This window comes from Uranotaenia lowii, chromosome 3 (assembly GCF_029784155.1).
Source record: "Uranotaenia lowii strain MFRU-FL chromosome 3, ASM2978415v1, whole genome shotgun sequence".
Lineage (NCBI taxonomy): Eukaryota > Metazoa > Arthropoda > Insecta > Diptera > Culicidae > Uranotaenia > Uranotaenia lowii.
In genome coordinates this window covers 185,355,277-185,381,957 of record NC_073693.1, presented here as the reverse complement: position 1 = coordinate 185,381,957, position 26,681 = coordinate 185,355,277, and the positions used below count along the sequence as shown (strand labels likewise).

Below are 26,681 nucleotides of genomic sequence, written 5' to 3'. Positions count from 1 at the left end.
AGACGGTCTTTGGCCATGCGAAACAGGAATCCAAGGTTTCTAGAAGCTTTGTCAACAACATAGTTCGTGTGAGTCTTGTACTCCAGTCGTTGATCGAGGATAACTCCTAGATCGTTGATGTGTTCGACTCGGGTGATGGTATCGCTTCCAAGGATGTACTCAGCATGAAGAGTGTGCCGCTTACGGGAAAATGTCATAACCGAGCATTTGATGTCGCACCAGTGAGCAAATTCAGAAAATTGCTGCTGTAAAAAGTCGATGTCGTCTTGTTTGTTTATGGCGTGAAAAAGTTTGAGGTCATCAGCATAAGCGAGTTTGGTGCCGTCCAGAAGCGAGAGTGCGTCATTGAAGTAGATTACGAAAATTATCGGTCCTAAATGGCTTCCTTGGGCACACCTGAAGGGGCAGGGAATTGCCTGGAAAAGGATTCACCAGTTCGAACGGATAATTTCCGTCCCGTTAAATAACTCCGGAACCAATCCAGAAGAGATCCACAGAATCCTTAGCGTCCGAGCTTTGCAATAGCAATATCATGGTTCACCTTGTCGAACGCAGCAGAGAGATCAGTGTAAATGACGTCAGTTTGGGTCTTCCGGGCAAAGCAGTCTTGCTCTTGAATGAAAGATGTGAAGCTCAGTAAGTTGGTAGTTGTGGATCGTTTAGGCATGAATCCATGCTGGTCGTTGGAAATGTGAGGCTTGCAGAACGAGAAAACAGGATCCATAACAACCAGTTCAAAGAGTTTGGATATCGCGCATAGGGCTGATATCCCACGGTACTTGCTAACATCTCGCTTGTCCCCTTTTTTGTGGACAGGAAACATATGAGCTTCCTTCCACAATGAGGGAAAAATTGCGTTGTCCAGCGATGATTGAAAAATATATTTGATGGGAGTCAGCAAAAGTGGCATAAAACGTTTTAAAAAAGTTGCTGGTATACCGTCCGGGCCCGTAGAGGTTGAATTTTTCAACTTTGCTGTCGCTTTCAAGATGGCTGCATCTTCAATAAGGAATCCATTCAAAGATGAACCTAGAGGTAAAATATTCCGGACAGCCCTGGTTAGTTGCTCTAAAGAAATGCCCTCAGTTGTAAAGACGCTTGAGAATTTCCCGGCGAAGAGCTCACAAATTTCGGGGTCGGAATCAGCTGTGTTGTTGTCCAGAAACATGTGGGACGGGAGCCCTGTTTCTTTCCGCTGATTTTTTACGTGCTTCCAAAATTTTTTCGGACTGGTCTTGAAGTTTCGCTGTAGCCGATTAAGATAATTTTGGTAGCAGCGCTTACTGGTCTTTTTATATGCCGAGTTCAGTTTGCGGTATTCGTTCTGAGCGTAGAGCGACTTGTGCTTGTTATAGTTACGAAGAGCACGTTTTTTAGCTGTCTTGAGTTGCCGCAGTTCTTTAGTGACCCACGGAGTCCGTAGAATAGCACCTAAGCTACGTTTCGGTACATGGCGATCGATGGTGTAACTAAGGATATTCGTAAATGTCTCTGCAGCTGCGTTGGGATCAGAAAGATCGTGCTCGACTTCCCATTCAATGGATTCCAGAACGTATTTCTCGAATTACGGTTTAGCCTCCCGCATACTAAAAAACCGTATCTTAAACAGTCTCTACGATACATCTACGGTTTCAGAAATAGTGATTGTATCTGTAAACGTAGCTGTTCTTCCAAACTTTAATTCGCCAACGATAACAACGAAAAATGAACGAAATATGAAAACGTGCGATGGTATCTGAAAAGGTAATATAACGATATGAACGATTTCCTTCAATTTTTCTTTAATCGTAAAACTGAACTCGAACCGCTTAACAAACCATTCATCCCTTCTGTCATACTTGTCACATTCGCACGTCAAAATCAACGGAACACCCGGCTAGAGATGCCAGTTGGTTTTTTGCAAAATTAGTACACAATAATGGAAATAATTTAATTTTTTTTACTATCGGTCGGAACAAATTTCAAATCCTTCTTTTGTCGCTCGAAGTTGGAACATCGCGAGGGGGAACAAATTAATTGAAATAAATTCCACGAAAGCTTGTATGCAGCAAAATTGCATTCTATGTCATCGCACAAAACCTATAAATCAAGTAATTTTTAATTGAAAAATTCAACAAAATCAAGAGAAAAAAATAATGAAATAACTTCCATTTTCCAAAATTAGTTTTTTGTCTTGTAATCTTTTGGATATTAGAATATTTTGTCAAAATTTACATAAATACTTCAAACTTAATTTATTCCCCCCTTCGAGTTTTTTGTAAATTTCGAAGGAGGGGGTGACAAAAGAAGAAATTGATATTTGTTCCAGCCTCATTATACTAAATGAAGTTCAGCTCTTGGTTTAGGTCGATGACATAGTGCACGCGACGCAATGCGAACCATCCGATGCGAATCAATGCGGTGAACCACATTTGAAGGAAATGTATGTGAATCACTTTTTTTTTCTTAGCGGCCAACCACACTCCCCCGCACCAAAAAGCTCGATTAGAGCCCCCTGGTAATGGATGCTAACTGTTTTCAGCATGTCTGGCAGCAAAACAAGAAAAAAAATTAATATGTACTTGAAAACGCGATCAAAGTTTCACTTAAACCTGATATTAAATGCGACGAAGGAAATGCCAATTTGTTCCGCCACATCAGATCGCATTGATCGCGTTCGCCAATTCCCTATGTCATCGGCCTTGCAAGATGTTTTTGACAACGCTGATTATGCAAGATGATTATGAAACTTTCTTTACGAATCCATGGACTTAATCACAATTTTAGTTCATTTGTCCTTAAAAATATTGCATATTTTAAAGAAACAACCAACAATTACAAATTTGGTGTTATGCATGCATGCAAAAAGACGACTTAGAAACATCAAAGCTATAAATCTTTTTTTTACTTTCACATATTAATTTCGTATCCGTACAATTTTGAAAAATCGGTCTAATCGGCACCACTGCCCACAACTGCAAAAAAACACAACACAACACAACAAAAACACAACAACAATTTTTCGCCCCTCCGAAATCGGGGTTCTACTGGCTGTTTCTTTCGTTCTGCGGAAGCTACCGGAAATAATTACCGTAAGTATAGAAACATAATAAATTCTAAATATATTAATAATATTAATGATCATAAATTAATTTCAGCTTCCTCGCTCATTCATCACCCGGGTGACGATGGCTTTCCGGAATTCCGTAGCGCTGGAGCTACAAGAATGTATATGCTATGCTCATGGCCGGGTAGGATCTCCCTGCAAGAATCATCAACCTGGGATATCAATCGGTTTTAATTTCTCACCGTATGTAAGTTAATTAAGCTCAATAAAGATAATGTAAAAAAATTGAATTCATATCAAACATCCGAAAATTTCCAAAATATTCCCATCTATGTGTATGTGAGACCGCCATTGACGTATACGGTTCTGGATAACGTTGGAAAAAAACGTTATTTTGAATCGTTTGATTACTTTTAATGTTACTGTTTAGATAAAACATTACTCTTCGAAAAACTGTAATATTAACAGTTTGGTTGTCTGAATACGTTTTCCAAGAGCGTTTTCTGGACGTTATTTGAACTGTTTCTAGTTACAGTTCCTCCATATAGAGGTTTTAATAGTTTTAAACAGTAACATAACTTAACGCCATATTCAACAGACCGTCGTTTTGGAATTCAAGTTAAGTGCAATGTTTTTTATGGTTTCAGATATCATTTTCTAAACGTTTTTTTACACTATTTCTTAACGTTTTATAACTACTACAGGAACCGTCATGTTACAATATTTTCGTATTCGGGCTGTGTTTTTGGAAAAAAATAAAGTACGCAAGCTTTTAAAATGATAGAAAAATTGTAGCCGTGTGACAGTTTTTCGTAGAACTAGCATTGGCATGCGTTCTGATTCTACGCAAAAGTGTCACACGGAGCATTTTTGGCTCTAATTTGCTGTTTTTTGTAGGAAATGTAATTTTGTTTGGCAAAAAACATTGCAAAATGATTAACTTGAACTGTTCACTACGAGAAACTGTCGGTGAATTTTTAGTTTGAGAGAAAAATTGGAAATATAGCTGATATTTCAATCGCGTTTTTCTCGTTTGCACGTTATTCCACATGGGACAATCTTGCTTAGAACGGCAGCGAAAGACTTCCGACAAAGAAAAGTAAAGTACTAGATTGTCGGAAGTCTGTGTTTCATTGCCAGTTCACCAGCGATGTTTCTAAAAATTTTATTTAAATTCACTATACCATTAGGATAATGGATCACCTTCCACTGGCAATCAAATGATAGAATGAGAGGAACGAGAGGTCTATTGTACTTTGTCTTGCAGGAGGTTTACACAGTAAACGAAAATTACCGAGTTCGGTAATTGTTTTACCGAAATCCTAACATGTGTAAATCGTTAAACTGTTCGGTAATTTTTTCGGTAAAAAATAAACGAACATCGGTAAATCGATTCTTCATTTACCGATGTTCGTTTGTTTTTTACCGAAAAAATTACCGTACAGTTTAACGATTTACACATGTTAGGATTTCGGTAAAATAATTACCGAACTCGGTAATTTTCGTTTACTGTGTAGCTTCGAAATCCATATTCTTGAAATCTTTATAGTAAGACGTTTTCTAGTTTAAATTTTAAAAAAATCGTAAACTTTATTGATTGACCTATATTTTTAATGTACAATCGAGCGCTGAATCCGAAAATGAATTCAAAAAAATCTCAGTAGAACAGTTCTTTAGTTATGCTTCAAATATGAAAATTTGGAAAAAAGTGCTTTTAATTAGATTCATATATCTCGGAATGCATAACACTAACAGTAATTCGAGATCTCATTTTTGAATATTATTCAAATGTTCATCTCTGCCCATATTTTATAAACGGTCTAATATGCCATTTTTTTCAAAATGGAGAAAATTGTGCCATTTGATAGCTTATACTCTATATAATATCCCTACTTCATCCATTTATCAAAAAATCCATTGGTAGAGTCATTCAACCCCAAAGAAAATTTGTCTAATGTGCAATATATTTGATAAATTGTCTAATGTGCATGATGTGTTGAATCAAAATTCGCAGCAACCGGTGTCTTTCGTCTCCATTTGATTTCTACAGGGAGGACACATTACCGAATAAATTGTTTTTGTCCTGCCTGCGTTTTCTCCCAATAAACTTCATTCATCCGGTAGCGCGAATCCTTATCAATTTTGGAATGGCAGTCGAAAGGGCAACTTGAACGGCCAGGCAGCACCGGATGCTCCAAGCGTTTCGTTTAATTTCCAACGCAGCTTCTTCCTTTTTGTCCTCTTATGCCCTGGAAAGCATCTGCTACTAACTTCATCCTCCTTTTCGCTTTCACTAGAGCTTCTATAGTTTTTTAAATAATTAAAAACCATTTTGTAGATGAGACCCCAGCAATATTTGAAAACGTATGAACAGCAGGCAAATTCGAAGCTATTTGTCAACTTTTGTTCACGTTTTATTCAATAAAGTGGCTACTGAGATTTAAATTATTTTTTTTTCATAAATTCTTTATCTAAATTTGCAATTTAACGAATTAACTAATTTAACCGCCTATGACCTACAATGACACATTAATCTACTTTACTTTGAGTATTAAGATGCAAAAAAATTGTTAAAACATTTATTTTGCGTTTTTCTCGCATTGGTGTTCATAGCACATTAGACCGTTTATCAAATATGGGCAGATCTGAACTTCATTTTTGCGTTTGATCAACACGTACGCTTTTTTAAGAAAATTTTGTCTCAGCGAAAATTTGAGACTCGATGGTAACATTCGAAAAGTTTGATTAGCTATTGGCCTTAAATGTCAGTTCAAAGCTAAAATTTTAAGTGATTATTTATTAAAATCGTTTGAAAATTGAAGAAATAATGGTTACTTTACAATAACAGTAATTTTTGAAAAATTTAACGAACCGCAGTATACTAATCATAGTATAGGAAGAATTAAACGTAGTAAATCTCACTCGCTCCAAACCAAAATTAATTACTAGCTTACCAGAAGGTCACAGGCCAAATTTCAGAAAGATCTGATCACTGGGAGGGGTTGCTTGAGTCTCAATCGTGAATAGCATTTTAAGGAATTTTGTTCGGGAGGACAAAACATACTGGTTTTTCAAGAATAACTTTTTCTTCAAAAGCCGATTGCTTTTTATGAATAAGATTCTTAAAGTCTAAACTAAGACAAATATTTCACTCGAAGACACACGATTGCAACACGATTGGACTTCAAACAAAAAAGTAATTGCGATTCAAATATTGTATTTTGGCCGAAAATTCTCGCAAAAAAGGCAATGCGTAAAAAGTACTCATTGGCTTTTCAAGAAAAAAGTTATTCATGAAAAATCAGTATTTTTTTGTTCCTCTTGAACAAAATACCTTAAAATCCTTTTCACGTTTGAGACTCAAGCAATCACTCCACATGGTCATATATTTTTGCAATTTGGCATGTTACCTTCTGGTAAGCTGACAATTAACTTTGGGAGTGAGATTTATCATTTTTTATTCTTCCTATACTGTGATTAGTATTCTGCGGTTCGTTAAATTATTCAAAAATGCAAAAATTACTGTTAAGCTTCCATAGCTTCTTCAACTTTCAAACGATTTTGATAAATAACCACTTGAAATCTTTGTTTTAAATTGACATTTAAGGCCAACAGCAAATCAGATTTTTCAAATGTTACCATCGAGTCTCAAGGTACCCTGAAACAAAATTTTCTTTGAAAAAAATACATTTTTTATAATTTTTTTATAAAGTCACTCATATCAACAATACTGTTGCTAAAATGCCAAAATGAAGTTCAGATGAACGATAGAAAATTTATTCACCTTTAGTATGCGAAAAAGAGATCTCGAATTACTGCTATGCATTCCGAGATATATGAATCTAAGTTAAAGTACTTTTTGTATTTTTCCAAATATTCCTATTTGAAGCATAACTAAAAACTGTTCTACTGAGATTGCCAGCTATACCTATACTAGCGACATGCCTACAGCTAAAATCATTACGACGCATCGCGAGTTTCCGAAGAGACTTGAAGCATGCCATTGATGACCTAAGGGAAATTGAACAGTAAATAACGTAAACCATGTTTGTGTTCTACATATAGCCTACTGGACTGAAAAAAAATCAAACCTGCGAATGACAGAAATCTCGCTAGTAAAAAGTGTCGCTAGTCAAACTGTCGCTATTCGATTTGGAGCTATATCGATTTGGAGCATATATATTCAGATAAATAGTGGCACGTAACTGTTATTTTACACACGGCGTGCAATCGAGTCAATTTGACTTATCAGTTCCGGTTCCGTGCTGGTTGAGCATACTGTTATTCATCGCTTTGCTAACATCGTTTTTTTGGCAGAGCAAAACGCTTGACCGTTAGTCCGTTAGTTGATCGATTTTAACTCTAAACTGCAATAGATAGCGCTGCCTTCATAAGTAACCATATTTTTACGTTAGGATAAGGTTTGTGTACTGGGACAGAAAATCGCGATGAAACTATCGACTTTTGGTAGCTGCGTAGAGGGTTGAAGTACCGGGAAAAAGAAATTGACCGACATTTCGATAGGAAATGTAGTAAGGTTGGAGTATTGGGTAGAACATTTGCCATAATCGCTTACCTTGTTCGGTAAAACACTCAAGAATGGTCCAATACGAGACAGTTCAAAATGGAAAATAAAAACTTTAATTGGTGATTGAAATATGAACGGTTGAGATGTGAGCCAACATTCTCAAAACACAGTATGTTATGATTAAAAGTAATGCTTGAGAAGTGATTTCTGATACCTGAAGTTCGATTGCTAAATTCGCTATATGGTAGAGTTGAATAACGAATGTAGCAATAATATTTCAGCTATCTGTTTTCCGCTGTTTCACTGAGGAATACCGGGAATACCTGAAGCAGCGTTGCCAGATTGAAAACCGCTCAAATCCGTAGATTTCACGAAAATCAGAAAATGTACTGATTTCGGCTAAATAAAACTTGATAACCTTTTTTTTTTTTTTTTTGGTCGTCAGGTAGAATTTTCATTTATCCGCAGAATCCCTTGAATTTATTCGATAATCCGTAGAAAATCCGTAGGAAATGCTGAAAATCCGTAGATTTCGAGCATCGATCCGTAGCTCCGTAGAAATGGTCAAAATACGTAGAACTACGAAGAAATCCGTAGATCTGGCAAGGCTGACCCGAAGGCTGAAATAAAATTAACAGATGTAACGAGCATCGCTAGGTACACTGAACCAAATCGGGCTATAAAATTCATTAAATTGTTTTAATAGCTTTTATTTTAGGAAGGTGGATTTAAAAGTACTAGAAAATCTAATGAATGCTATGATAAAATTCTATAGATTGTACCATTATTTTTTGGCTATTATGTATCTAGTATAAAGTAATGAAAAATCCAATAACTTTTATACGTTCGTTCTGCAATACTACGCCAAATTGATTGTATATGAAAAGCTAATAAATTTCATAAATATGAATCGGTATAGTTTTTAGAAGGTGTGGTTTGAATTCAGAACAAATTATTTTCGGGTCAGGCTGTGAAATTTTAAAGAAAAACCGCTGTTCGTTAAAATTGTTTTATAAATATTTGTTTTGAGATCGGATTATATCATCATCATGGAAAATAGGAAAAGCACGAAAAATTTACGATTTTTGGATTGTGAAACAAGTATGTAAGCAAAAGTTCTCATTATTTTTTCAATTATTAAAATGCTTCGTATCGCTTTCCAACAGGAACAAATGTATTTCGATGGTGGGAACGCCCCAACCTGATGAAACGAGGAAATGTGCTTCCGGAGGGAGCTTCACCTGAACTAAATGTTCAAGATTTTCGTAGAGCCTCAGGTAAGAATACTGAATATTTGTCTTTATAAATCATATTCAACAATTTTATTTAGTAGGAATATTTATTTTATTTTTATTTAAGGTAATTAATTTCTGCTCTCGGAAGGCCCCAGAATCCCCAACCCAATTCCCCGGCCAGGGTGCATCAAGATGGCAATTTCAATCGGTAACGGTGGATTAGCAGCAGGTTCCACCATTTGAAAAAAGAACCATATATATTTACAAACGTCAGCCAGACCTACATAATAATTATGAATTATTCATCAATAAAAACAATCTAAACTTTAATCACGATATATCATTTATACGAAATCCGAAGAAAAAAAAACGAAAACATTTATTTCACTGCACTGAACTGTGAATGAAATCAAATTGACAAGCTATTACATCCATTGGAATTTCCAATAAATATAATCAGAACAAAAATCTATACATTTCAAGTTGTGAATACATTCGTAAAAAGTATTGGATTTTCCTTTAGTGCAAAATCACTAAAAAATCTGATAGAGCTTATAGCCAGATTTTGGTCAGTGTAAGCGTTACAAATCAAACCAGAGCACACTGGTATAGAACATCAATCTAGCGGAACTAAATTAATAGCGCCCAGGGATGAAAAGATAGACTTTTGATGTCTTCGACAGTATTGCATAATTTTATAAGGCGCATACTTTGAAATAAAATATAAAGTCGAGGGGTCCACCAATAGCAAGATAAAAATGCTAACTTTTTTGTCAAGCATTTTAGAGCTTTGGTTTCTTCTACAAAGTTGTTTATCTTACCAAAACACATAACTTTGCTGAACAACCCGCATGATTAAAAACAGTTGGGGATATAGTACTAACTATTAACTTAATATATTGGTAGCAGTACCAGTATGAAATATCTTCCAAGTATCATTTCATTATACATGTTCAAAATTTTATTACCTCAATAAATTATGACAGGATCGTATCAGTGACAGTGACAATATGATATATGATTTAGTAAGTATAGTATAATAAGAGAATAAAAATTTGCAACCTTTGAATATTGTCTCTGGACCTTATCCAGGACTCTAACAGTGTACGACAAAGTTTCCTTATAGCTTAAAGATGTCGGAAACACCAATCGAGTGAGCTGCACTAATTGTTTCACTCTGGAGGCTGAAAATAAGAAGCTTAAGGAGCAATTAAAGATCAGTAAGCGGAAGCTGCAGAGGGTGCAGGGGGAAAAATTGTCCTCGGACGAGCACGCACTACGATTGGCGAAAGAACTCCAATTGATGAAGGACAAAAATAAGTTTCCTGAGGTAAAACAATTTCATACATCCTTGCAAACATATTTCTTACATTATTTTTGAATCTATTTTCAGGCTTCTTTTTCCGAGCAAGAAGGAATTCCGATGACCGTAGCAGATTTGGATGAACTGAATGGCCGCGCGACAACAGACAGCATGTTTGCTGGGTTGCTCGCTGTTCGCTTGGTCGGTGCAGATAACCTGATAAAGATGAGCGTAACCGGTCAGGCGTGCCATCGGTACGCCAATATGAAAAAAGAAGACGGAACTCGTTTGTACCCAACCCCAAAAAAACTGGACCCCAACGTGTTGCAGTTTATCTGTAGTAAGTTTGATTACTTTATTAAATTTATGTACCCGGGGGATTAACCGATGCATTTTATGTACCCGGGGGATTAACCGATGCATTCGTGGGTCTAACCTAAAATCCAATAGATAAAGTTCTTACATGTATTCAACCTTTCTATTTTCAGACAAAATCGCAGAACGTACTGCCATCCGTGTTGGTTTACAAAACGTACTTACAATTCGGCAATATCAGAAATAAAAAATAAAAACATCAACATTTTAATTTTTTAATTTAATTTTATTTTTTGTGGGAAAGAATTGGAACTATATTGGTTATGGTACAGGGAAGCTCTTTTTAAAAATATTTTACAATATGCGGAACGTATGATTGAGCGTTATTTTTACTAAAAACTACTATAAGCAAACTATATCCATTGAAGTTGATGAAATCTATGATTTTGTATTCCAACGTAGCTAGAACATTCAGGTAGATTGTTTTGCTCGCCAAAAGTGGATGATATTTTAACCGTATCCAATAATGTAGCATGAAATATTTGTTCGAAAAAATCGCTCTTTTTGAATGGTAAACATGCTTAACAGCCCTTTCCCCATATGGTACTTTAACAGATAATCATAATACAGATTGTTAATATGGTCTGTGTTATTGTACATATACTGTTCACTTTACAATAAACGATAACGTTTAGAGACAATATAGAATATTCTCTATATATTGTAATTGATTATGCGGGAAGTCAAAGTTCTACAATTTCATTCTAAGTAGTTACAATGAAATTAAAAATAAAACCTTGAAAAAACAGTTTTTTTAATCTGGATCGTTGTAGGTAAGGCAAAACCATTTTCAGTCTTCGAAACAAAGTTGAAAAAAGTTAAGATCTACAATCTTTTAGTACATTACGATGTGTTTTGAAATTGATGAAGCGCTGTAGAAAGCATTTAGTGAAATATATTAACGATTTTCAAAGAGAAGTTTATCAAATTGCGCAAATTTTCGCACCATCAGCCAATGTGGATTTTATTTTTGGTATTAAGAGGAATCATTGCCATATAAAACTAGCGTGGAACTCGGTGGAACTCGGAGCAGTTTTAAGATTCAAAATCTAGTATTTTGTTCACAAATATAACTTTTCTAGACACTTGTTTTTACAACATTTGCTTCGGTCAGGAGTAAATTATGTATATCAACGTGTTGACAGCTCTGGTTTCAAAATGGTCATAGATCCTTTACTCAAATTGAGTTTGTAATCCAACGAAAACTTATTATCTCAAAAGTGTTTTTTTCGTTAAATAGAGCAAAAATTGGCCTGCCACCAGCTACTGAAAGCTGAAAGCTACTTTACTTTTGGAGTTAAATCACTTTCACGTGTTACAGATATCATTTATATAATGATGTACTAGAACAGATTCTATTGATAAATTCGAAACGAAAAACCGGTCAAATCATCTAATTATTTCTTATTCTCAAATTCTGCAAGTTCATTGCATCAAATAAACTAAGAAACTAATAAAGTGTCTAAAAAAAGTGATATTTGTGAAAAAAATACTAGATTTTGAATCTTAAAATTGCTTAGAGTTCCACCGAGTTCCACGCTAGTTTTATATGGAAATGATTCCTCTTAACACCAAAAATAAAATCCACATTAGCTGATGGTGCGAAAACTTGCGCAATTTGATAAACTTCTCTTTGAAAATCGTTAATATATTTCACTAAATGCTTTCTACAGCGCTTCATCAATTTCAAAACACATCGTAATGTACTAAAAGATTGTAGATCTTAACTTTTTTCAACTTTGTTTCGAAGACTGAAAATGGTTTTGCCTTACCTACAACGATCCAGATTAAAAAAACTGTTTTTTCAAGGTTTTACACGCAGAGAAAACTTGGATTTTGAAACAAAACAAAACTGACTTTGAATCAAAAAAATCATTTTTTGGAATCAAACTCTTGTTTTCTTTGAATCAATGAATTGTGGTTTTGATTCAAATGAATAATTTTTGAAAGAAAGAATAAATTTTTTGAATCGAATAATTTTGGACTTCGATTTCAAAGAAATTCTTTGATTTAAAAGACTGTTGTTCAATTGCATATTTCTTTTGAAACAAAGTAAATTTTCTTTTTACCAAAGAAAAATGCTTTCGAAGGAAAGGAATACTTTCTTTAAATAAAAACTTCAAACTTAGAGTTATTTTGGATTGAGCAAAAGAATAAAACAGAAAAATAGAATTGAGTTTGGCCGGTTGTGTTAAAAATCTAAACCAGTTAATCAGAGTTAGCTAAGGAGAAGTCGGGATGAAGAATGGTAAGTGTATCCGTTAATAAAAAAGGGAATATTTGAGAATATCTATATAAGCGCTTGTATTGTTACAGGACCACTGCTGATTCCACCCCTAATTCAGCGGTTAGTTTATCTTCGGCCCGATCTTCAGCGGCAACTACCAGTCGGATGGCGAGGAAAGCCAGCAACGAGACTCGCTTCCGAAAGTCAGCCCACGAAAAAATGCCTTTACGCCAGACTGGTAAACTTTGTCACCGAAATTTAGGATCGGATCATTCAATTATTTATATAGTGAACCAGTGTTTTTCGTAAGTTCGTGAATAAAAAAGAATTAAAAATTTTATATTTTGCTTTTTATTATTTGAAATTCCTATTAGGAACTTCGGAACAACAGAAAACATTTCTTCCAATTGGAATAAATGGGAAAGAGTTCAATGAATAAATGCTTTTAAATCTAAATCTTTGTTACATTGTAGCAAACGAAAACAACTTTGTATCAAATGAAACTGTTTTTTGTTTCAAAGGATTAGAATTTTGATTCAAAGATTTTTCAAAAGAAAAATTCTTTGAAACAAAGAAAAATTCATTTGAACCAAAGGAATTTTTAATTATCCCAAAATCAAAGGAAAAAATCCTTTGTTTTTGCGGCACTTTCCTTTGAAATAAAAAATCTTTTCGCTGCGTGTATTTTTAATTTCATTGTAACTACTTAGAATGAAATTGTAGAACTTTGACTTGTTTAGCAAAGTTATGTGTTTTGGTAAGATAAACAACTTTGTAGAAGAAACCAAAGCTCTAAAATGCTTGACAAAAAAGTTAGCATTTTTATCTTGCTATTGGTGGACCCCTCGACTTTATATTTTATTTCAAAGTATGCGCCTTATAAAATTATGCAATACTGTCGAAGACATCAAAAGTCTATCTTTTCATCCCTGGGCGCTATTAATTTAGTTCCGCTAGATTGATGTTCTATACACGCAGCGAAAAGATTTGTTATTTCAAAGGAAAGTGCCGCAAAAACAAAGGATTTTTTCCTTTGATTTTGGGATAAATAAAAATTCCTTTGATTCAAAGGCATTTTTCTTTGTTTCAAAGAATTTTTCTTTTGAAAAATCTTTGAATCAAAATATTAATGCTTTGAAACAAAAGAAAGTTTCATTTGATGCAAAGTTGTTTTCGTTTGCTACAATGTAATTTAAATTTAGATTTAAAAGGATTTGTTTATTGAACCCTTTTCTTTTTATTCCAATTGGAAGAAATATTTTCTGTTCTCCCGAGGTTCCTATTAGGAATTTTGAATGATAAAAGGAAATAATTTACATCTTAAATTCATTTTTATTCACAAAATTAACACAAACACTGGTTCACTATAATTGAATCATCCGGTCCTAATTTGGGCCTGAGGGCATTCTTCTTGGGCCGCTCAATATACTTCCGGAAGCAGCTCCGGTTGCTAGCTTCAGTGGTCAACCAACTGGTGATTACCGCTGAAGATTGGGCCGAAGATAATCAGACCGCTGGATTTGGGGCGGAATCAGCCGTGGTCCTGTAACAATGCAAGAGTTTATATAAAATCTTAAACATTCACTTTTTGATTAATGGATTAACACACACTTACCATTCTTCATCCTGAATCTTCCTAAATAGCTATCTCTGATTCACTGGTTTTGATTTTCAACACAACCGGACAAACTTTATTCGGTTCTTGCTCACTCCAAAATATCTTCTAAGTTTAAAGTTTTAATTTAAAAAAATTATTCTTTTCTGTTGAAAACAATTTTCTTTGGTTGAAAGTAAATTTACTTTGTTTTAAACGAAATGGGCAATTGAACAAATTTCTTTTGAATCAAAGAATTTGTTTAAAATCAAAGTCCAAAATTATTCAGTTCAAAAAATTAATTCTTTCTTTCAAAAATTATTCATTTGAATCAGAACGATAATTCATTGATTCAAAGAAAACAGGAGTTTGATTCAAAAAACTGAATGTTTTGAGTCAAAGTCAGTTTTGTTTTGTATCAAAATCCAAGTTTTCTCTGCGTGTACCAGTGTGCAGTGTGCAGAGGTAACTTGTATGGTAAATAACGCTTTACACAGCAAAAAAATTCTAAAAGTACACGGAATCTAAAACACGAGTGATCTATTTTTTCTTGAGTGTAATTACAAAAAGATGTAATTTTAAACTTCTTTCGATGTAATATTAGTCTATTTTCCAAAATTGAATATAAATAAACTGTTTTGATTTAATTTTACACTGCATCATGCAAAAATCAACCGGTCAATGAAATTTATATCACAAACAGTGTAAAATTATATCTGTTTGATTTAAAATTGAATGCAAATATTTAAATTGTGCCTTTTTATATTTCAAGTTAGTTTGCGCGTCGGGCACAAAGTAAACAAGTCGGAAAATTATTCGGAAACGAGTCATTCAAAGGCGTAGCTACAGGAGCACTTTAAGAGTCTTTAAAGTAGTAAGTTTATGAGACGTGAAATAAAGAATATGGTTGAAACTGATAAGTTTTCTCTCCATTACAGCAAGGTCAGATTTTTCGCAGCGGCTGATATCCGGCCAGTGATTATCCGGAGAAACTTTTGTCAGAACAATTCAAGTGTGCAGGATGCTGACCGAAAAATTATGATTTCCGGAACCATTCGAGGATGCTGATCATGCTGATTCGAAAAACATCCCCGTGTTGGGATTCATAGGATGCAACAACAATATCAGCCTGACGCTTTCCGAATGGTTTTTTTATGTTCAGTTTTGGAAATAAATGTGAATTAAAAAGGATACATGCGGCGTATTTATTCAAGACACAAGCAAAAACCTTAATATTTAGAAAAAATATCAATATTTACGATAATAAATTTTAAAATTTACATCCCTGTGTATTTTTACACGACGGCTTTTGTGATCCAATCTCGTGCATTGATTTCGATCTAAATTTACACGCCTCAAAAATTACATCCTCGAAAAAAATACACCGTGATAGAATTTTACATCAAAATCGATGTTCCGTTTTCGTGCATCGTTTTCGATCTAAATTTACACGAATTTTTCTTGCTGTGTACTTTATTCGGCCAGTGACATCTGTTATCCGATTTTGTTTTCGATGAATATAGGTTTTTCAGCATTGAAATCCTTCACAGGTTGTTTCACATTTCGGGAAATATGTAGATGAAAAAGTAAAGATCTATCTGCAATGAAATTTCCGGACTTAGTTGTTCACTCATCATAAAAATGTCGGTATGGACACAGCAATAAAAGTATTGCGATATAACATTAAAAACGTGCACATAACCTAATATTAAATACACTCCTTTAATGAAATGAATGTAAAAAAATAACACGAAATGTATGTATCGTAGTAGACAATTCGAACAAAAAATTAATGTTCGGATTTTGTGCAAATGCACTCTGTAAATAAGTTCAGATTTTTCTTAATTTTTCTGAATGATTAAATCAAATTTTGTTTAATATTTTAGATTTAATTCGAAACAGGGTTTAGTATTTCATTACACAGTGAATTTTGGCCTCGATTTCCAGCAAAAAAAAAATGGCTGGAAACGTTCAGCAATCCAAATTTTTGCTGGAAATCAGCTATCGGTTTTCTAATTGCTGGATTTTCAGCATTCGATTGTGTTCTTGTCATTTTTGCTGAAAAAACAGCAATCGTTTTTCAAATGGCTGGACTTTCCAGCAATTGATCTAGTTTGCTGGAAAATCAGCAATGGAGTTGTCAAATTGGAGTCTGTTTGTTTTTGTACGCTGAAGCCAGGTGAGACTCCATTTTGCGAATTTGGGTTAGATTAATATAATTATTTTTTTTTATTTTTCTCTTTATTCTAGCAACCAGACATCAAGTCAAGGGTGAGTTTTTATTGGACAAGTAGATACTCCATAAAAGATACTCCTAATCAAGTAATATAATTTCAAACGTCAATCGAGAATACCATTGGCTATTTCATGTAAAGCTACATCAAAGGTTGTGATATTACACAACATGACCTTTTCACGCTGCGTACATCCTTAAGACGTATTATCATCTGTGGTATAATTTCAGTGAAAATTTTAAATAACACATCGATTGGCCTACATATTCAAAAATAAAATCGAGCTTGATTTCATTTTTTTGCTTTGTAGGCACCACCTAATACTTATGTTTGTCATCCTGTTATGATGTTAATCATGTGGAAGGATTCAAGCATCGTCTTTGGGCGCAAAAGGCACTCAGAAAGATGTTTACATGTTGCTTTCATATTTGAATGACATCCATTGAAAAGCACTGTTGGAAACATAATTTATTTAAATAAATAAATAGAGCTATCATTTTTTAAACATTCAAAACTTAACGGTAGGACATTTTTTCATTTTTTAAATCTCTCTAATAATTTGAATTTTTGAACCCTTCGAATTCTTAACAAAAATTGTTTTGCCGAATATCAACATTCAGTCAGGGAATAATCCATACACACTTAATCTTTTCTCCTGTGGTCGGGACGATTTCGTTCTGTATTTTCAACAGCTGAAATTACAGGACGATTTCAGGACACAAAAACAGCTCAGGAAAACAAGTGTCAAATCCTCCTGTAGGTTCGAAAAGGTATTCTCCTGTAATTTGCAGGGAGTTTTGCAAATCTCCTGTAAGTTCGAAACGGTTTCCTCCTGTGATTTTAAATGAATGCTGCTAACCTCTTCCCCCTTTTCTTTTAATTTTAAACTTCAACCAAATCGCTTTTAAATAAAAGAAACGTTCATGGCGTTAAAAACAATACGAATTTATTTTCATCAAATTAAAAAAAACACACTTTTTCTCGGAAATTAATTACATTTTCACCATCACAATTTACATCACAAAATCGAAACAGGTAATCTGTGAACAAAAAAAAAAACAAATTCAATAATTATCAATAAAGCACTGAATGGCAGTGAAACTTACCGATGCTTTATGCGAGTTTAGTTTTTGGATCCTTGCGTTTTGTGGTCATGCCATCAAACTTATGCAAGTCGAACCGGCCAAACACGAATCAAACCGGGACAAAAGACTCGTGCAAAAAAAAGTCAACAAACTCTCCATGGGTCCCATCACGAGTTTTGCCGGAAACTGGCAGGCATCAACTACATTTAAAATTAAAAAAACGAACTCAATCGAAATAATTTTCATTTTGCGCGAAAACCTTCCACCGAACAATACAAACAACGACAAACGGCTACCGACAAATGGATGAAGGGTTGAAAATTATTCGCGGTTAAAATTGTCTGCAGTGGCGGAAAAGAGAAAGGAGATTTGACAACCAGTATGTCTAACGTAATTCAGGAAAACACTGTCCTGAATTAATGACGTTTGTTGGAGTTCCCGTGGGCACGTAGAAGTTTCATCAAAAATCACAGGGAAAATGATGTGTCGCGTGATTCGGGTGGATGTTCATTCGAATTTCGGGAAAGTAAAGCCATTCCCCTGTGATTCGAAGGATCATCATCCCGAGGGGAATATTTGCAATCTTAGTGTGTACATTCGTATTTTATTTGTGCAATCGAGCTTGTGGGTACAGCTTTCAAAAAAATTCATTCCAAGAATTCACATCCTTTATGTGTTGTGTGCCCGGAAATCCTCATGCGTAACGGTATCTCTTGTTGCTGATAGGTATATATTTTCAGCTTTAGCGTACGGTGAGTGAGAATAGAAATAGAGAAATGAATGGATCTGCAACAAAACGTTGATGGATACAATTAAAATACTGAATAAAGCCATCAACGCGCCATGTAAATCAGAGTTTGTAGACGAAAACGTAAGAACAGGAATGCAGATTAACAAGAACATGGATATAACATCCAATCCACCTTTCTGTTATCGTATCCGTGATAAACGTGATGGGCAGGAGCAACGTTGCAGCTTTTATTTAACAGATTCAAAAATATTTTAGAATAGATAAGTCCGAAGACAATTTTTATCATTGTTTGAACAATAATGAATAAACCAGCACTTGAATGAGGATTTTTTCATTTAACCTAATGCATTTTGTAACTAGAGACAGTCGACCATAAAAACTCAAACATAAATAGAAAATTGCCCTCGTAATTAAGATCCGCATTTGGTAAAGTCATTCATAAATTTTTTTACTTAATATTTACCTCAAAAATAAATGCTAGGATATGAAAAAATCTGAATCTGAATTCTGATTCTGAATTCTGATTCTGAATTCTGATTCTGAATTCTGATTCTGAATTCTGATTCTGAATTCTGATTCTGAATTCTGATTCTGAATTCTGATTCTGAATTCTGATTCTGAATTCTGATTCTGAATTCTGATTCTGAATTCTGATTCTGAATTCTGATTCTGAATTCTGATTCTGAATTCTGATTCTGAATTCTGATTCTGAATTCTGATTCTGAATTCTGATTCTGAATTCTGATTCTGAATTCTGATTCTGAATTCTGATTCTGAATTCTGATTCTGAATTCTGATTCTGAATTCTGATTCTGAATTCTGATTCTGAATTCTGATTCTGAATTCTGATTCTGAATTCTGATTCTGAATTCTGATTCTGAATTCTGATTCTGAATTCTGATTCTGATTCTGAATTCTGATTCTGAATTCTGATTCTGAATTCTGATTCTGAATTCTGATTCTGAATTCTGATTCTGAATTCTGATTCTGAATTCTGATTCTGAATTCTGATTCTGAATTCTGATTCTGAATTCTGATTCTGAATTCTGATTCTGAATTCTGATTCTGAATTCTGATTCTGAATTCTGATTCTGAATTCTGATTCTGAATTCTGATTCTGAATTCTGATTCTGAATTCTGATTCTGAATTCTGATTCTGAATTCTGATTCTGAATTCTGATTCTGAATTCTGATTCTGAATTCTGATTCTGAATTCTGATTCTGAATTCTGATTCTGAATTCTGATTCTGAATTCTGATTCTGAATTCTGATTCTGAATTCTGATTCTGAATTCTGATTCTGAATTCTGATTCTGAATTCTGATTCTGAATTCTGATTCTGAATTCTGATTCTGAATTCTGATTCTGAATTCTGATTCTGAATTCTGATTCTGAATTCTGATTCTGAATTCTGATTCTGAATTCTGATTCTGAATTCTGATTCTGAATTCTGATTCTGAATTCTGATTCTGAATTCTGATTCTGAATTCTGATTCTGAATTCTGATTCTGAATTCTGATTCTGAATTCTGATTCTGAATTCTGATTCTGAATTCTGATTCTGAATTCTGATTCTGAATTCTGATTCTGAATTCTGATTCTGAATTCTGATTCTGAATTCTGATTCTGAATTCTGATTCTGAATTCTGATTCTGAATTCTGATTCTGAATTCTGATTCTGAATTCTGATTCTGAATTCTGATTCTGAATTCTGATTCTGAATTCTGATTCTGAATTCTGATTCTGAATTCTGATTCTGAATTCTGATTCTGAATTCTGATTCTGAATTCTGATTCTGAATTCTGATTCTGAATTCTGATTCTGAATTCTGATTCTGAATTCTGATTCTGAATTCTGATTCTGAATTCTGATTCTGAATTCTGATTCTGAATTCTGATTCTGAATTCTGATTCTGAATTCTGATTCTGAATTCTGATTTTGAATTCTGATTCTGAATTCTGATTCTGATTCTGAATTCTGATTCTGAATTCTGATTCTGAATTCTGATTCTGAATTCTGATTCTGAATTCTGATTCTGAATTCTGATTCTGAATTCTGATTCTGAATTCTGATTCTGAATTCTGATTCTGAATTCTGATTCTGAATTCTGATTCTGAATTCTGATTCTGAATTCTGATTCTGAATTCTGATTCTGAATTCTGATTCTGAATTCTGATTCTGAATCCTGATTCTGAATTCTGATTCTGAATTCTGATTCTGAATTCTGATTCTGAATTCTGATTCTGAATTCTGATTCTGAATTCTGATTCTGAATTCTGATTCTGAATTCTGATTCTGAATTCTGATTCTGAATTCTGATTCTGAATTCTGATTCTGATAGGTAGTTCTTGACCATGTTGAGATTTTATTTTAAATTTTGATTTGATTTTTATCCTTGATTTGATTTTCAATTGTTTGTTTGCAGTGATTGACTTGAATTTTATTTTAGTTCCTGAATAAATATAAAATAAATAAATAAACCGTAAATCAGAATAAATAGATATACCAATTCATCTTATTTTCTTTTCGATTTTGTGTTGGTTTTTATTTATCAAGCGATATAATATGAAACGTTTAACTTTTACAACCAGTCATCTTTAAAGCATCACAATTAATCTATCCTATATTTAGACAACCTTCGATATCATCGATCTCTCAGCCAGACAGACCAGCAGTTGAATGGTGATTCTGCAAAAACATCGCTTGACATTTTAGATTCCATTTATCTTTGAATGGCTTGGTTCTGGTACGAGTTCGGAATAAAAAACAACAAAAAAGTTCCCGGAATAATCTGATAAAATTGGATCGGAACTCATGAAAGTCATAACTTGAGAAGAATCAATTCTTAAGAATTAGCTTACTAAAATGAAGGTATGGGTATAACATTTCGCTCTAGCTTTCAATTTTATTTTTCCATCCTACACTCTACAGCACTCGAGTTTTTGGCATCTAAATTGATGAGCCCGAAAAAAAAGTTAAAAGCTCACATAAATTTTTAATCTTTTGAAATAGTGAATCGGTTCAAAGGAAAATTAAAGCTGCTGTGTAGGAATGCATCGGAAGGATCTTAAAGATTGAGCTTCGCGCGAAATTCTCACTCCTTTCGTTCGTTTGAGTGCTATCATAATATGGAACTGTTATGAGAAAGTGTGGTCTTGCCATTTTGTTTTCATAACTAATCAGCCATACGTAAACGAACAGAGCAGGGGTTGGGTTGGAAGCATTCATATGACTAACAAGAAGAAGTTTTCCGTGCATAAATCTGCAAATTTTCTTCTCTGCTTTTAGTTGAAGCATAATTATTGCCGTAGGGTGGTGTTTCCAGATGGTATTAATAATTCAACGTAGTTATTCACTAGGCGAGGCAAATAGAAATTCACTGCAACATTTTTTTTTTACTTTTCGAGAAATTGAGCAGTTTTTGAAAAAAGTTGTACCTAGTCGTTTAAGATAAAAATTCTTGGAACCAAACGAAATTTCTGTTTTATGTAAATATATGGTTTGATGAAATTTACAAACCTGTTTAATTAAAAAACTTTTCTAAAAAGTTTTTATAATGATTATTATCTAGAAACAAAATTTGTTACTCACTCACTCGGGATTTATTCAGACCAATTTTACGTTTGAGCGATTTTTTTTCATTTTTTTCTGTTTTCCAGCACTTTTTCCCAACACCAGTGAACTTGCTTTAACAGAGATTACTACGAAGCATTTGAATGCTTTTGAAACCGAAATCAATGACATCTTGTCTGTCACTTTGTTAACATCATGTCTAAGCTGTCAGATGATGGGGTCCTTGAGAGAATTCCTCGACGTCGCACCACTAAATTACGATAGATTTTAATATACCTGATCAAAATCACCATCGCCTAAGGATTCAAGATCTTCCAGTTGGACCAAAGCAAGAACGGGTGAAAAGGGCGAAGGCACAACAGATCCGGGCCGATTTAGATAAGGTCGTGATACTGATAAACCCTTTACCGTAGGGGAGAGTGGGGATACTTTATCCCCTTTTCTTATTTTCACCATATCTTTATGGAAAAATTTAGCAACTCGCCGTCTTTGACATTTTCAGACAGCTTGTAACTTCAAGTTTCTATGCTCCAAAAATTAGAATGATACTTGAACCCGTTGATGAACTAGAAGCATTTTCGTGGGAGTAAAAAAATTGCGATTTTTCTGAAGTTAGGGGAGACTTGATCCCCTATTAAAGACTTGATCTATTATTTAGGAAGCCCTAATCCTTGTATAAAAATCAAGCAAAACCCCAAAATAGAATGTTAATTGACTATTTTGGTCATGTTTGTTCTCATTTCACAATTTGTAGCAGACATATGAAGAAAATTCTATTACTTTGTCTCAACGCTAATAACATTGCATACTTAAAGGCGCTATTTTTTATAATTAAGAGAAAATTAATTATTTTTGCTCTTTTCTTCAGACAATTGTTTGATAAATATTAGTTTTTGGATAAATATTAGTAATTTCGTAATCAGCAATCATAACGATCAATTCAGAAGAAGAATATGCCGTTTGGAAGGGCGATCAATTGTACCCAACTCTAGGGGATCAATTGTACCCATAATCAACATTTTAGAAAACTTTTTCTGAAAAAATTTGAGAGTTTTCCATTGCTTTGAAAAAATGGCATTCTGAAGTTCATTTTACGCTCGAACGATTGATACATTGGAAAAAATATTTTTTTCATAATTTTCCCATGTAAGGAACATTTTAAAGTGATGAAAAAAGATCTTCAAGTTACATTTTGTGAAATTTTTCAAACAAAGTTCAATTACTCAAACAATTATTTTGTTAAAAAAATTTAAACTACAAGCATTGTTATTTTGCTCATTTTGGCACATTTTTCTAGAACATTTGATCTTTGTAAGATATTCCAGTTTCGAGATATAGCTAAGGAATCAAGTATCCCCAGGGATCAAGTATCCTCATTCTCCCCTACAGTGGTTCGATAATAAACGGAACTACAGATTATGGTTCCATCAGGCGCCAGAAATCTGTTTTCAAGTCCTGTTTTTTTTTTCAAATATTTGTATTATGTACATTTAAATTTTCATGCTAAATTTAGAAATACTGACGAAAAATCAGTATTTTTTGTTTTTATATTTTATGGTTCTAATCCCCAATTGTATGAATAATTTCTCTTTAATTTTTAGTTTTCAAATATTTTTTACTAAAAATTTGTATTTTATCACCGTTTCTGAATCGTTCCCCATTTCCTTTTCATGATTCATGATTCAAAACGCAGGTTTTGAAAAAAAAAAACCAAATTATTTAAAAAAAAACAAATTTAACACTCAAATTCAAATCTTATTTTGAATTGTGGATCTGATTGATTCAACTTCTTGGCCGATGACATAGTGAGAGCGATGCGATGCGAATTGGCGGAAAATTTACGGACGCAGCCTACGCGAACTCGAGCGGCGGAACAAATTGACATCTGCTTCGCCGCGTTGAGTATGTCAGGTTTAAGCGATTCACATACATTTTCATCAAATGTGGTTCACCGCATTGAACCGCATTCACCGCATCGCATCGCATCGTATTCACTATGTCATCGGCCTTAGTTAAAACTGAAAATGTAAAACTTTGATGTTCTTTTTCAATAGGGCTTTTGCTACACACACATACAAGAGGTCTGTTGGGCACACATCAATGGTTTTGATGCGTAGAAGGCAAAATTTAGCTAAAATGTTGTTTTAAACTTAAATGAATGCGCCTTTTCTCTAAAAAAGTGCAAATAAGCATATTTCGAATCATCGGCTAACAAGTTGAATCAATTCGATGAATATTTGATTGAGTAGCAGTGCAGAAACTAACAGAACAAAATGGAAAAATGACTATTATGTTTGAAAGGTACATTCAACGGTTCCCCCGGATCTTTTGATAAAGTTTTCGGGTATATCATTTAGAATTCAAAACCGGAAGATGAAGCTAAGTATTTTCGTTGCGGAATTTAAAAGATCTTTAGCAATATTTCCTCTGCATCCTCAGGAAACAGTCGTATCCTACACAGAATCTTAATTTTTTCAAAGCACCTCACTCGAAATCAGAAAAAAAATTGCCAACAAATAAACAAATGCACTGGCTTCTTAAAAATGTGCTGCTTTTTGAAAAAATTTCGATAGTTTTCATAAATAAAATCGAAAACTAACTTTCTTCCTTCGAATCGTATTCATTTTGCATTAAGCTGTTGTAGGAAATAACACGAGGGTAAAGAAATACAGTAAGATAACTGATTTAGGTTTTAAGTGTACAGTAAAAATGTCATAGAATAAACTGTGGTAGGACGTGTTGAAAAAAAAAAGAGATAGCTTGAAAGAATTCCGTCTCACTTCATCTTACAGAAAGCGATATTTCCAGCCGACGGTGCACGGTTGAATGTTGAGATCCGTCATTCCGTCATAGGTGACATCCCTATCCTTTGTCATTGATTTTGACAACCATCAAAATTACGGGCCCACGATTTCGTGGGCCCATAACAAACCTGACATTTTACTGTCAAGGAACCGGACTAGATGCAAGGGGCTGAAGAAAGCAAACATTTCCGTACCAAGTTTTCAGTCAAGAAACCCGCAGGAAGAAGAAAATTGAAACGAGTGAAACACGTATATGGGCAACATGGCCGTCTTCATTGCAACAATTTTAACCATAGGCAATTTTTTAATAATCCTTAAAATGATATCTGCGGCTCTGGAATGTCAATCAAAGGGATCTTTGGTAACATTAATAAATTATTGTTGGGCACAAAATACAGAGTTTTCAGGATAATCCTTGTTAAAATTGATTCAAAATCTGCAGTATGCCAACAACAGATAAGTTTGGCAACCAAAATGTTACCCTATTTCAAGTCTGTTATAGGGTGAAGTGTTTAATTTCGGGAACCACACTGACGTTCTGGTACCAAAAATATGGTACGGTGCGTTTGTATGCGATTTGACAGCTGGTTCAGTCCTCTGACTAGCACCCTTATTCTGGTTTACGACGTATCTGTCGTTCGTTCGAACGGATACTTTCGATTGAATTCGAAAAAGGTATTCTTGTTTTCGTTCGAACGCGATACTTTCGTTTTTGGTGTTGCCAGATCAAGTTAGAATTTTCGAAGTCTTGAGAAGTGTCAGAATCGTCAAAATCAACACTTTCACCATGACAACAACAGTTTATTTTTGTAAATATTCCGTAAAATTTAGCAGCTAGTGAGAATTCTAGGCAACTATACCGGACCCCATTGCCACTGGGCGTTGTTTTGGAGTGCCTGGCGACTGAAGTGCTGGAGTTGGCCGGAATCGCCGCCCTCAGCAACAAAAAATTCTGAATCAGTCGTCATCTGCAGTTGGCCTATCGGGCTGAAACGGGAATGAAAAACCTCCTGGAGGAGAAGGCCGGATGGGATAATCGAAGCCGAACGGATCTGGCCTGATTAAAAACTCAACACCATCAACAACTGCAAATGGTCGAGGTGCTGTTTCGATTGTTCAACGAGCCGGAGCCAATACCCAGCCGCTGTGGGAGTGCACACGCTGCTATTCTGAAAAGCGAGCCCGCCGAGAGAGAAGTTTCAGAATCAAACTAAGCGTGGTTGAGAACTTGCATATAAAAAGAAACAATTCAAATAAAAATGATTTTTGTAATAATTTGTTCTGTAAATTTTTTCCAGAAAAATTCCATAGTTTTATTCATCTTTTAAATTTACAACTGACTTCATACAAATATTTGTTCATTTGCACCAGTTTGAAATTTTGCAACCACTGTTGAACTGTGTACACTTTTTGCCAAACGCTCACGGTTCGCTGGATCGTACATGCGTTTGACAGCCATTAGAAAAAATATTTTGAACCACTTTTGTATTTTATAATCTGCTTTAAATTCCACCAATTGCTTTAAACGGTCATCATTCGCAGCGTTGGACTCGCGTTTGTCAGTCCATAGAAAAAATACTTTCAATCGAAAACGGGAATGCAGTTTTTTGTTCGTACGAACGATGTTCGAAAGATCGAACGGTTCTCATTCGTTCGAACGAAAACAAGAATGCAAAATTGCAGAACTTTCGAACGAACGCCATTCGATCGAAAACAAGAATAAGGGTGTAGATGTCATATCATAGAGAATTATGAATGATTGCACACTAACACAAAAATCATTCTGGTTCCTCATTGGTTGAAATTTTGACTTTTTCAACTCTGTATTGCTTTGAGAGGAAAACACCATAAACGTTTCTCCCGATGGATAGAAAAAAAGAAAACGATTCTTGTTCGCAAGAAGAACCAGATTGTCATCCCCCTGGTCA

The 26,681-nt window shown here is 34.3% G+C and overlaps 1 protein-coding gene across 1 annotated transcript; it reads left to right on the top strand.

The window, feature by feature from the left end:
• Positions 1-9,669: 9,669 nt before the first annotated feature.
• On the top strand, positions 9,670-11,106 carry LOC129757371 (uncharacterized). The gene is made up of 4 exons (XM_055754576.1): positions 9,670-9,834; positions 9,936-10,139; positions 10,203-10,452; positions 10,601-11,106. The coding sequence occupies exons 1-4, from the start codon at positions 9,820-9,822 to the stop codon at positions 10,672-10,674; spliced, it is 543 nt and encodes a 180-aa protein (XP_055610551.1). The 5' UTR covers positions 9,670-9,819; the 3' UTR covers positions 10,675-11,106.
• Positions 11,107-26,681: the final 15,575 nt, after the last annotated feature.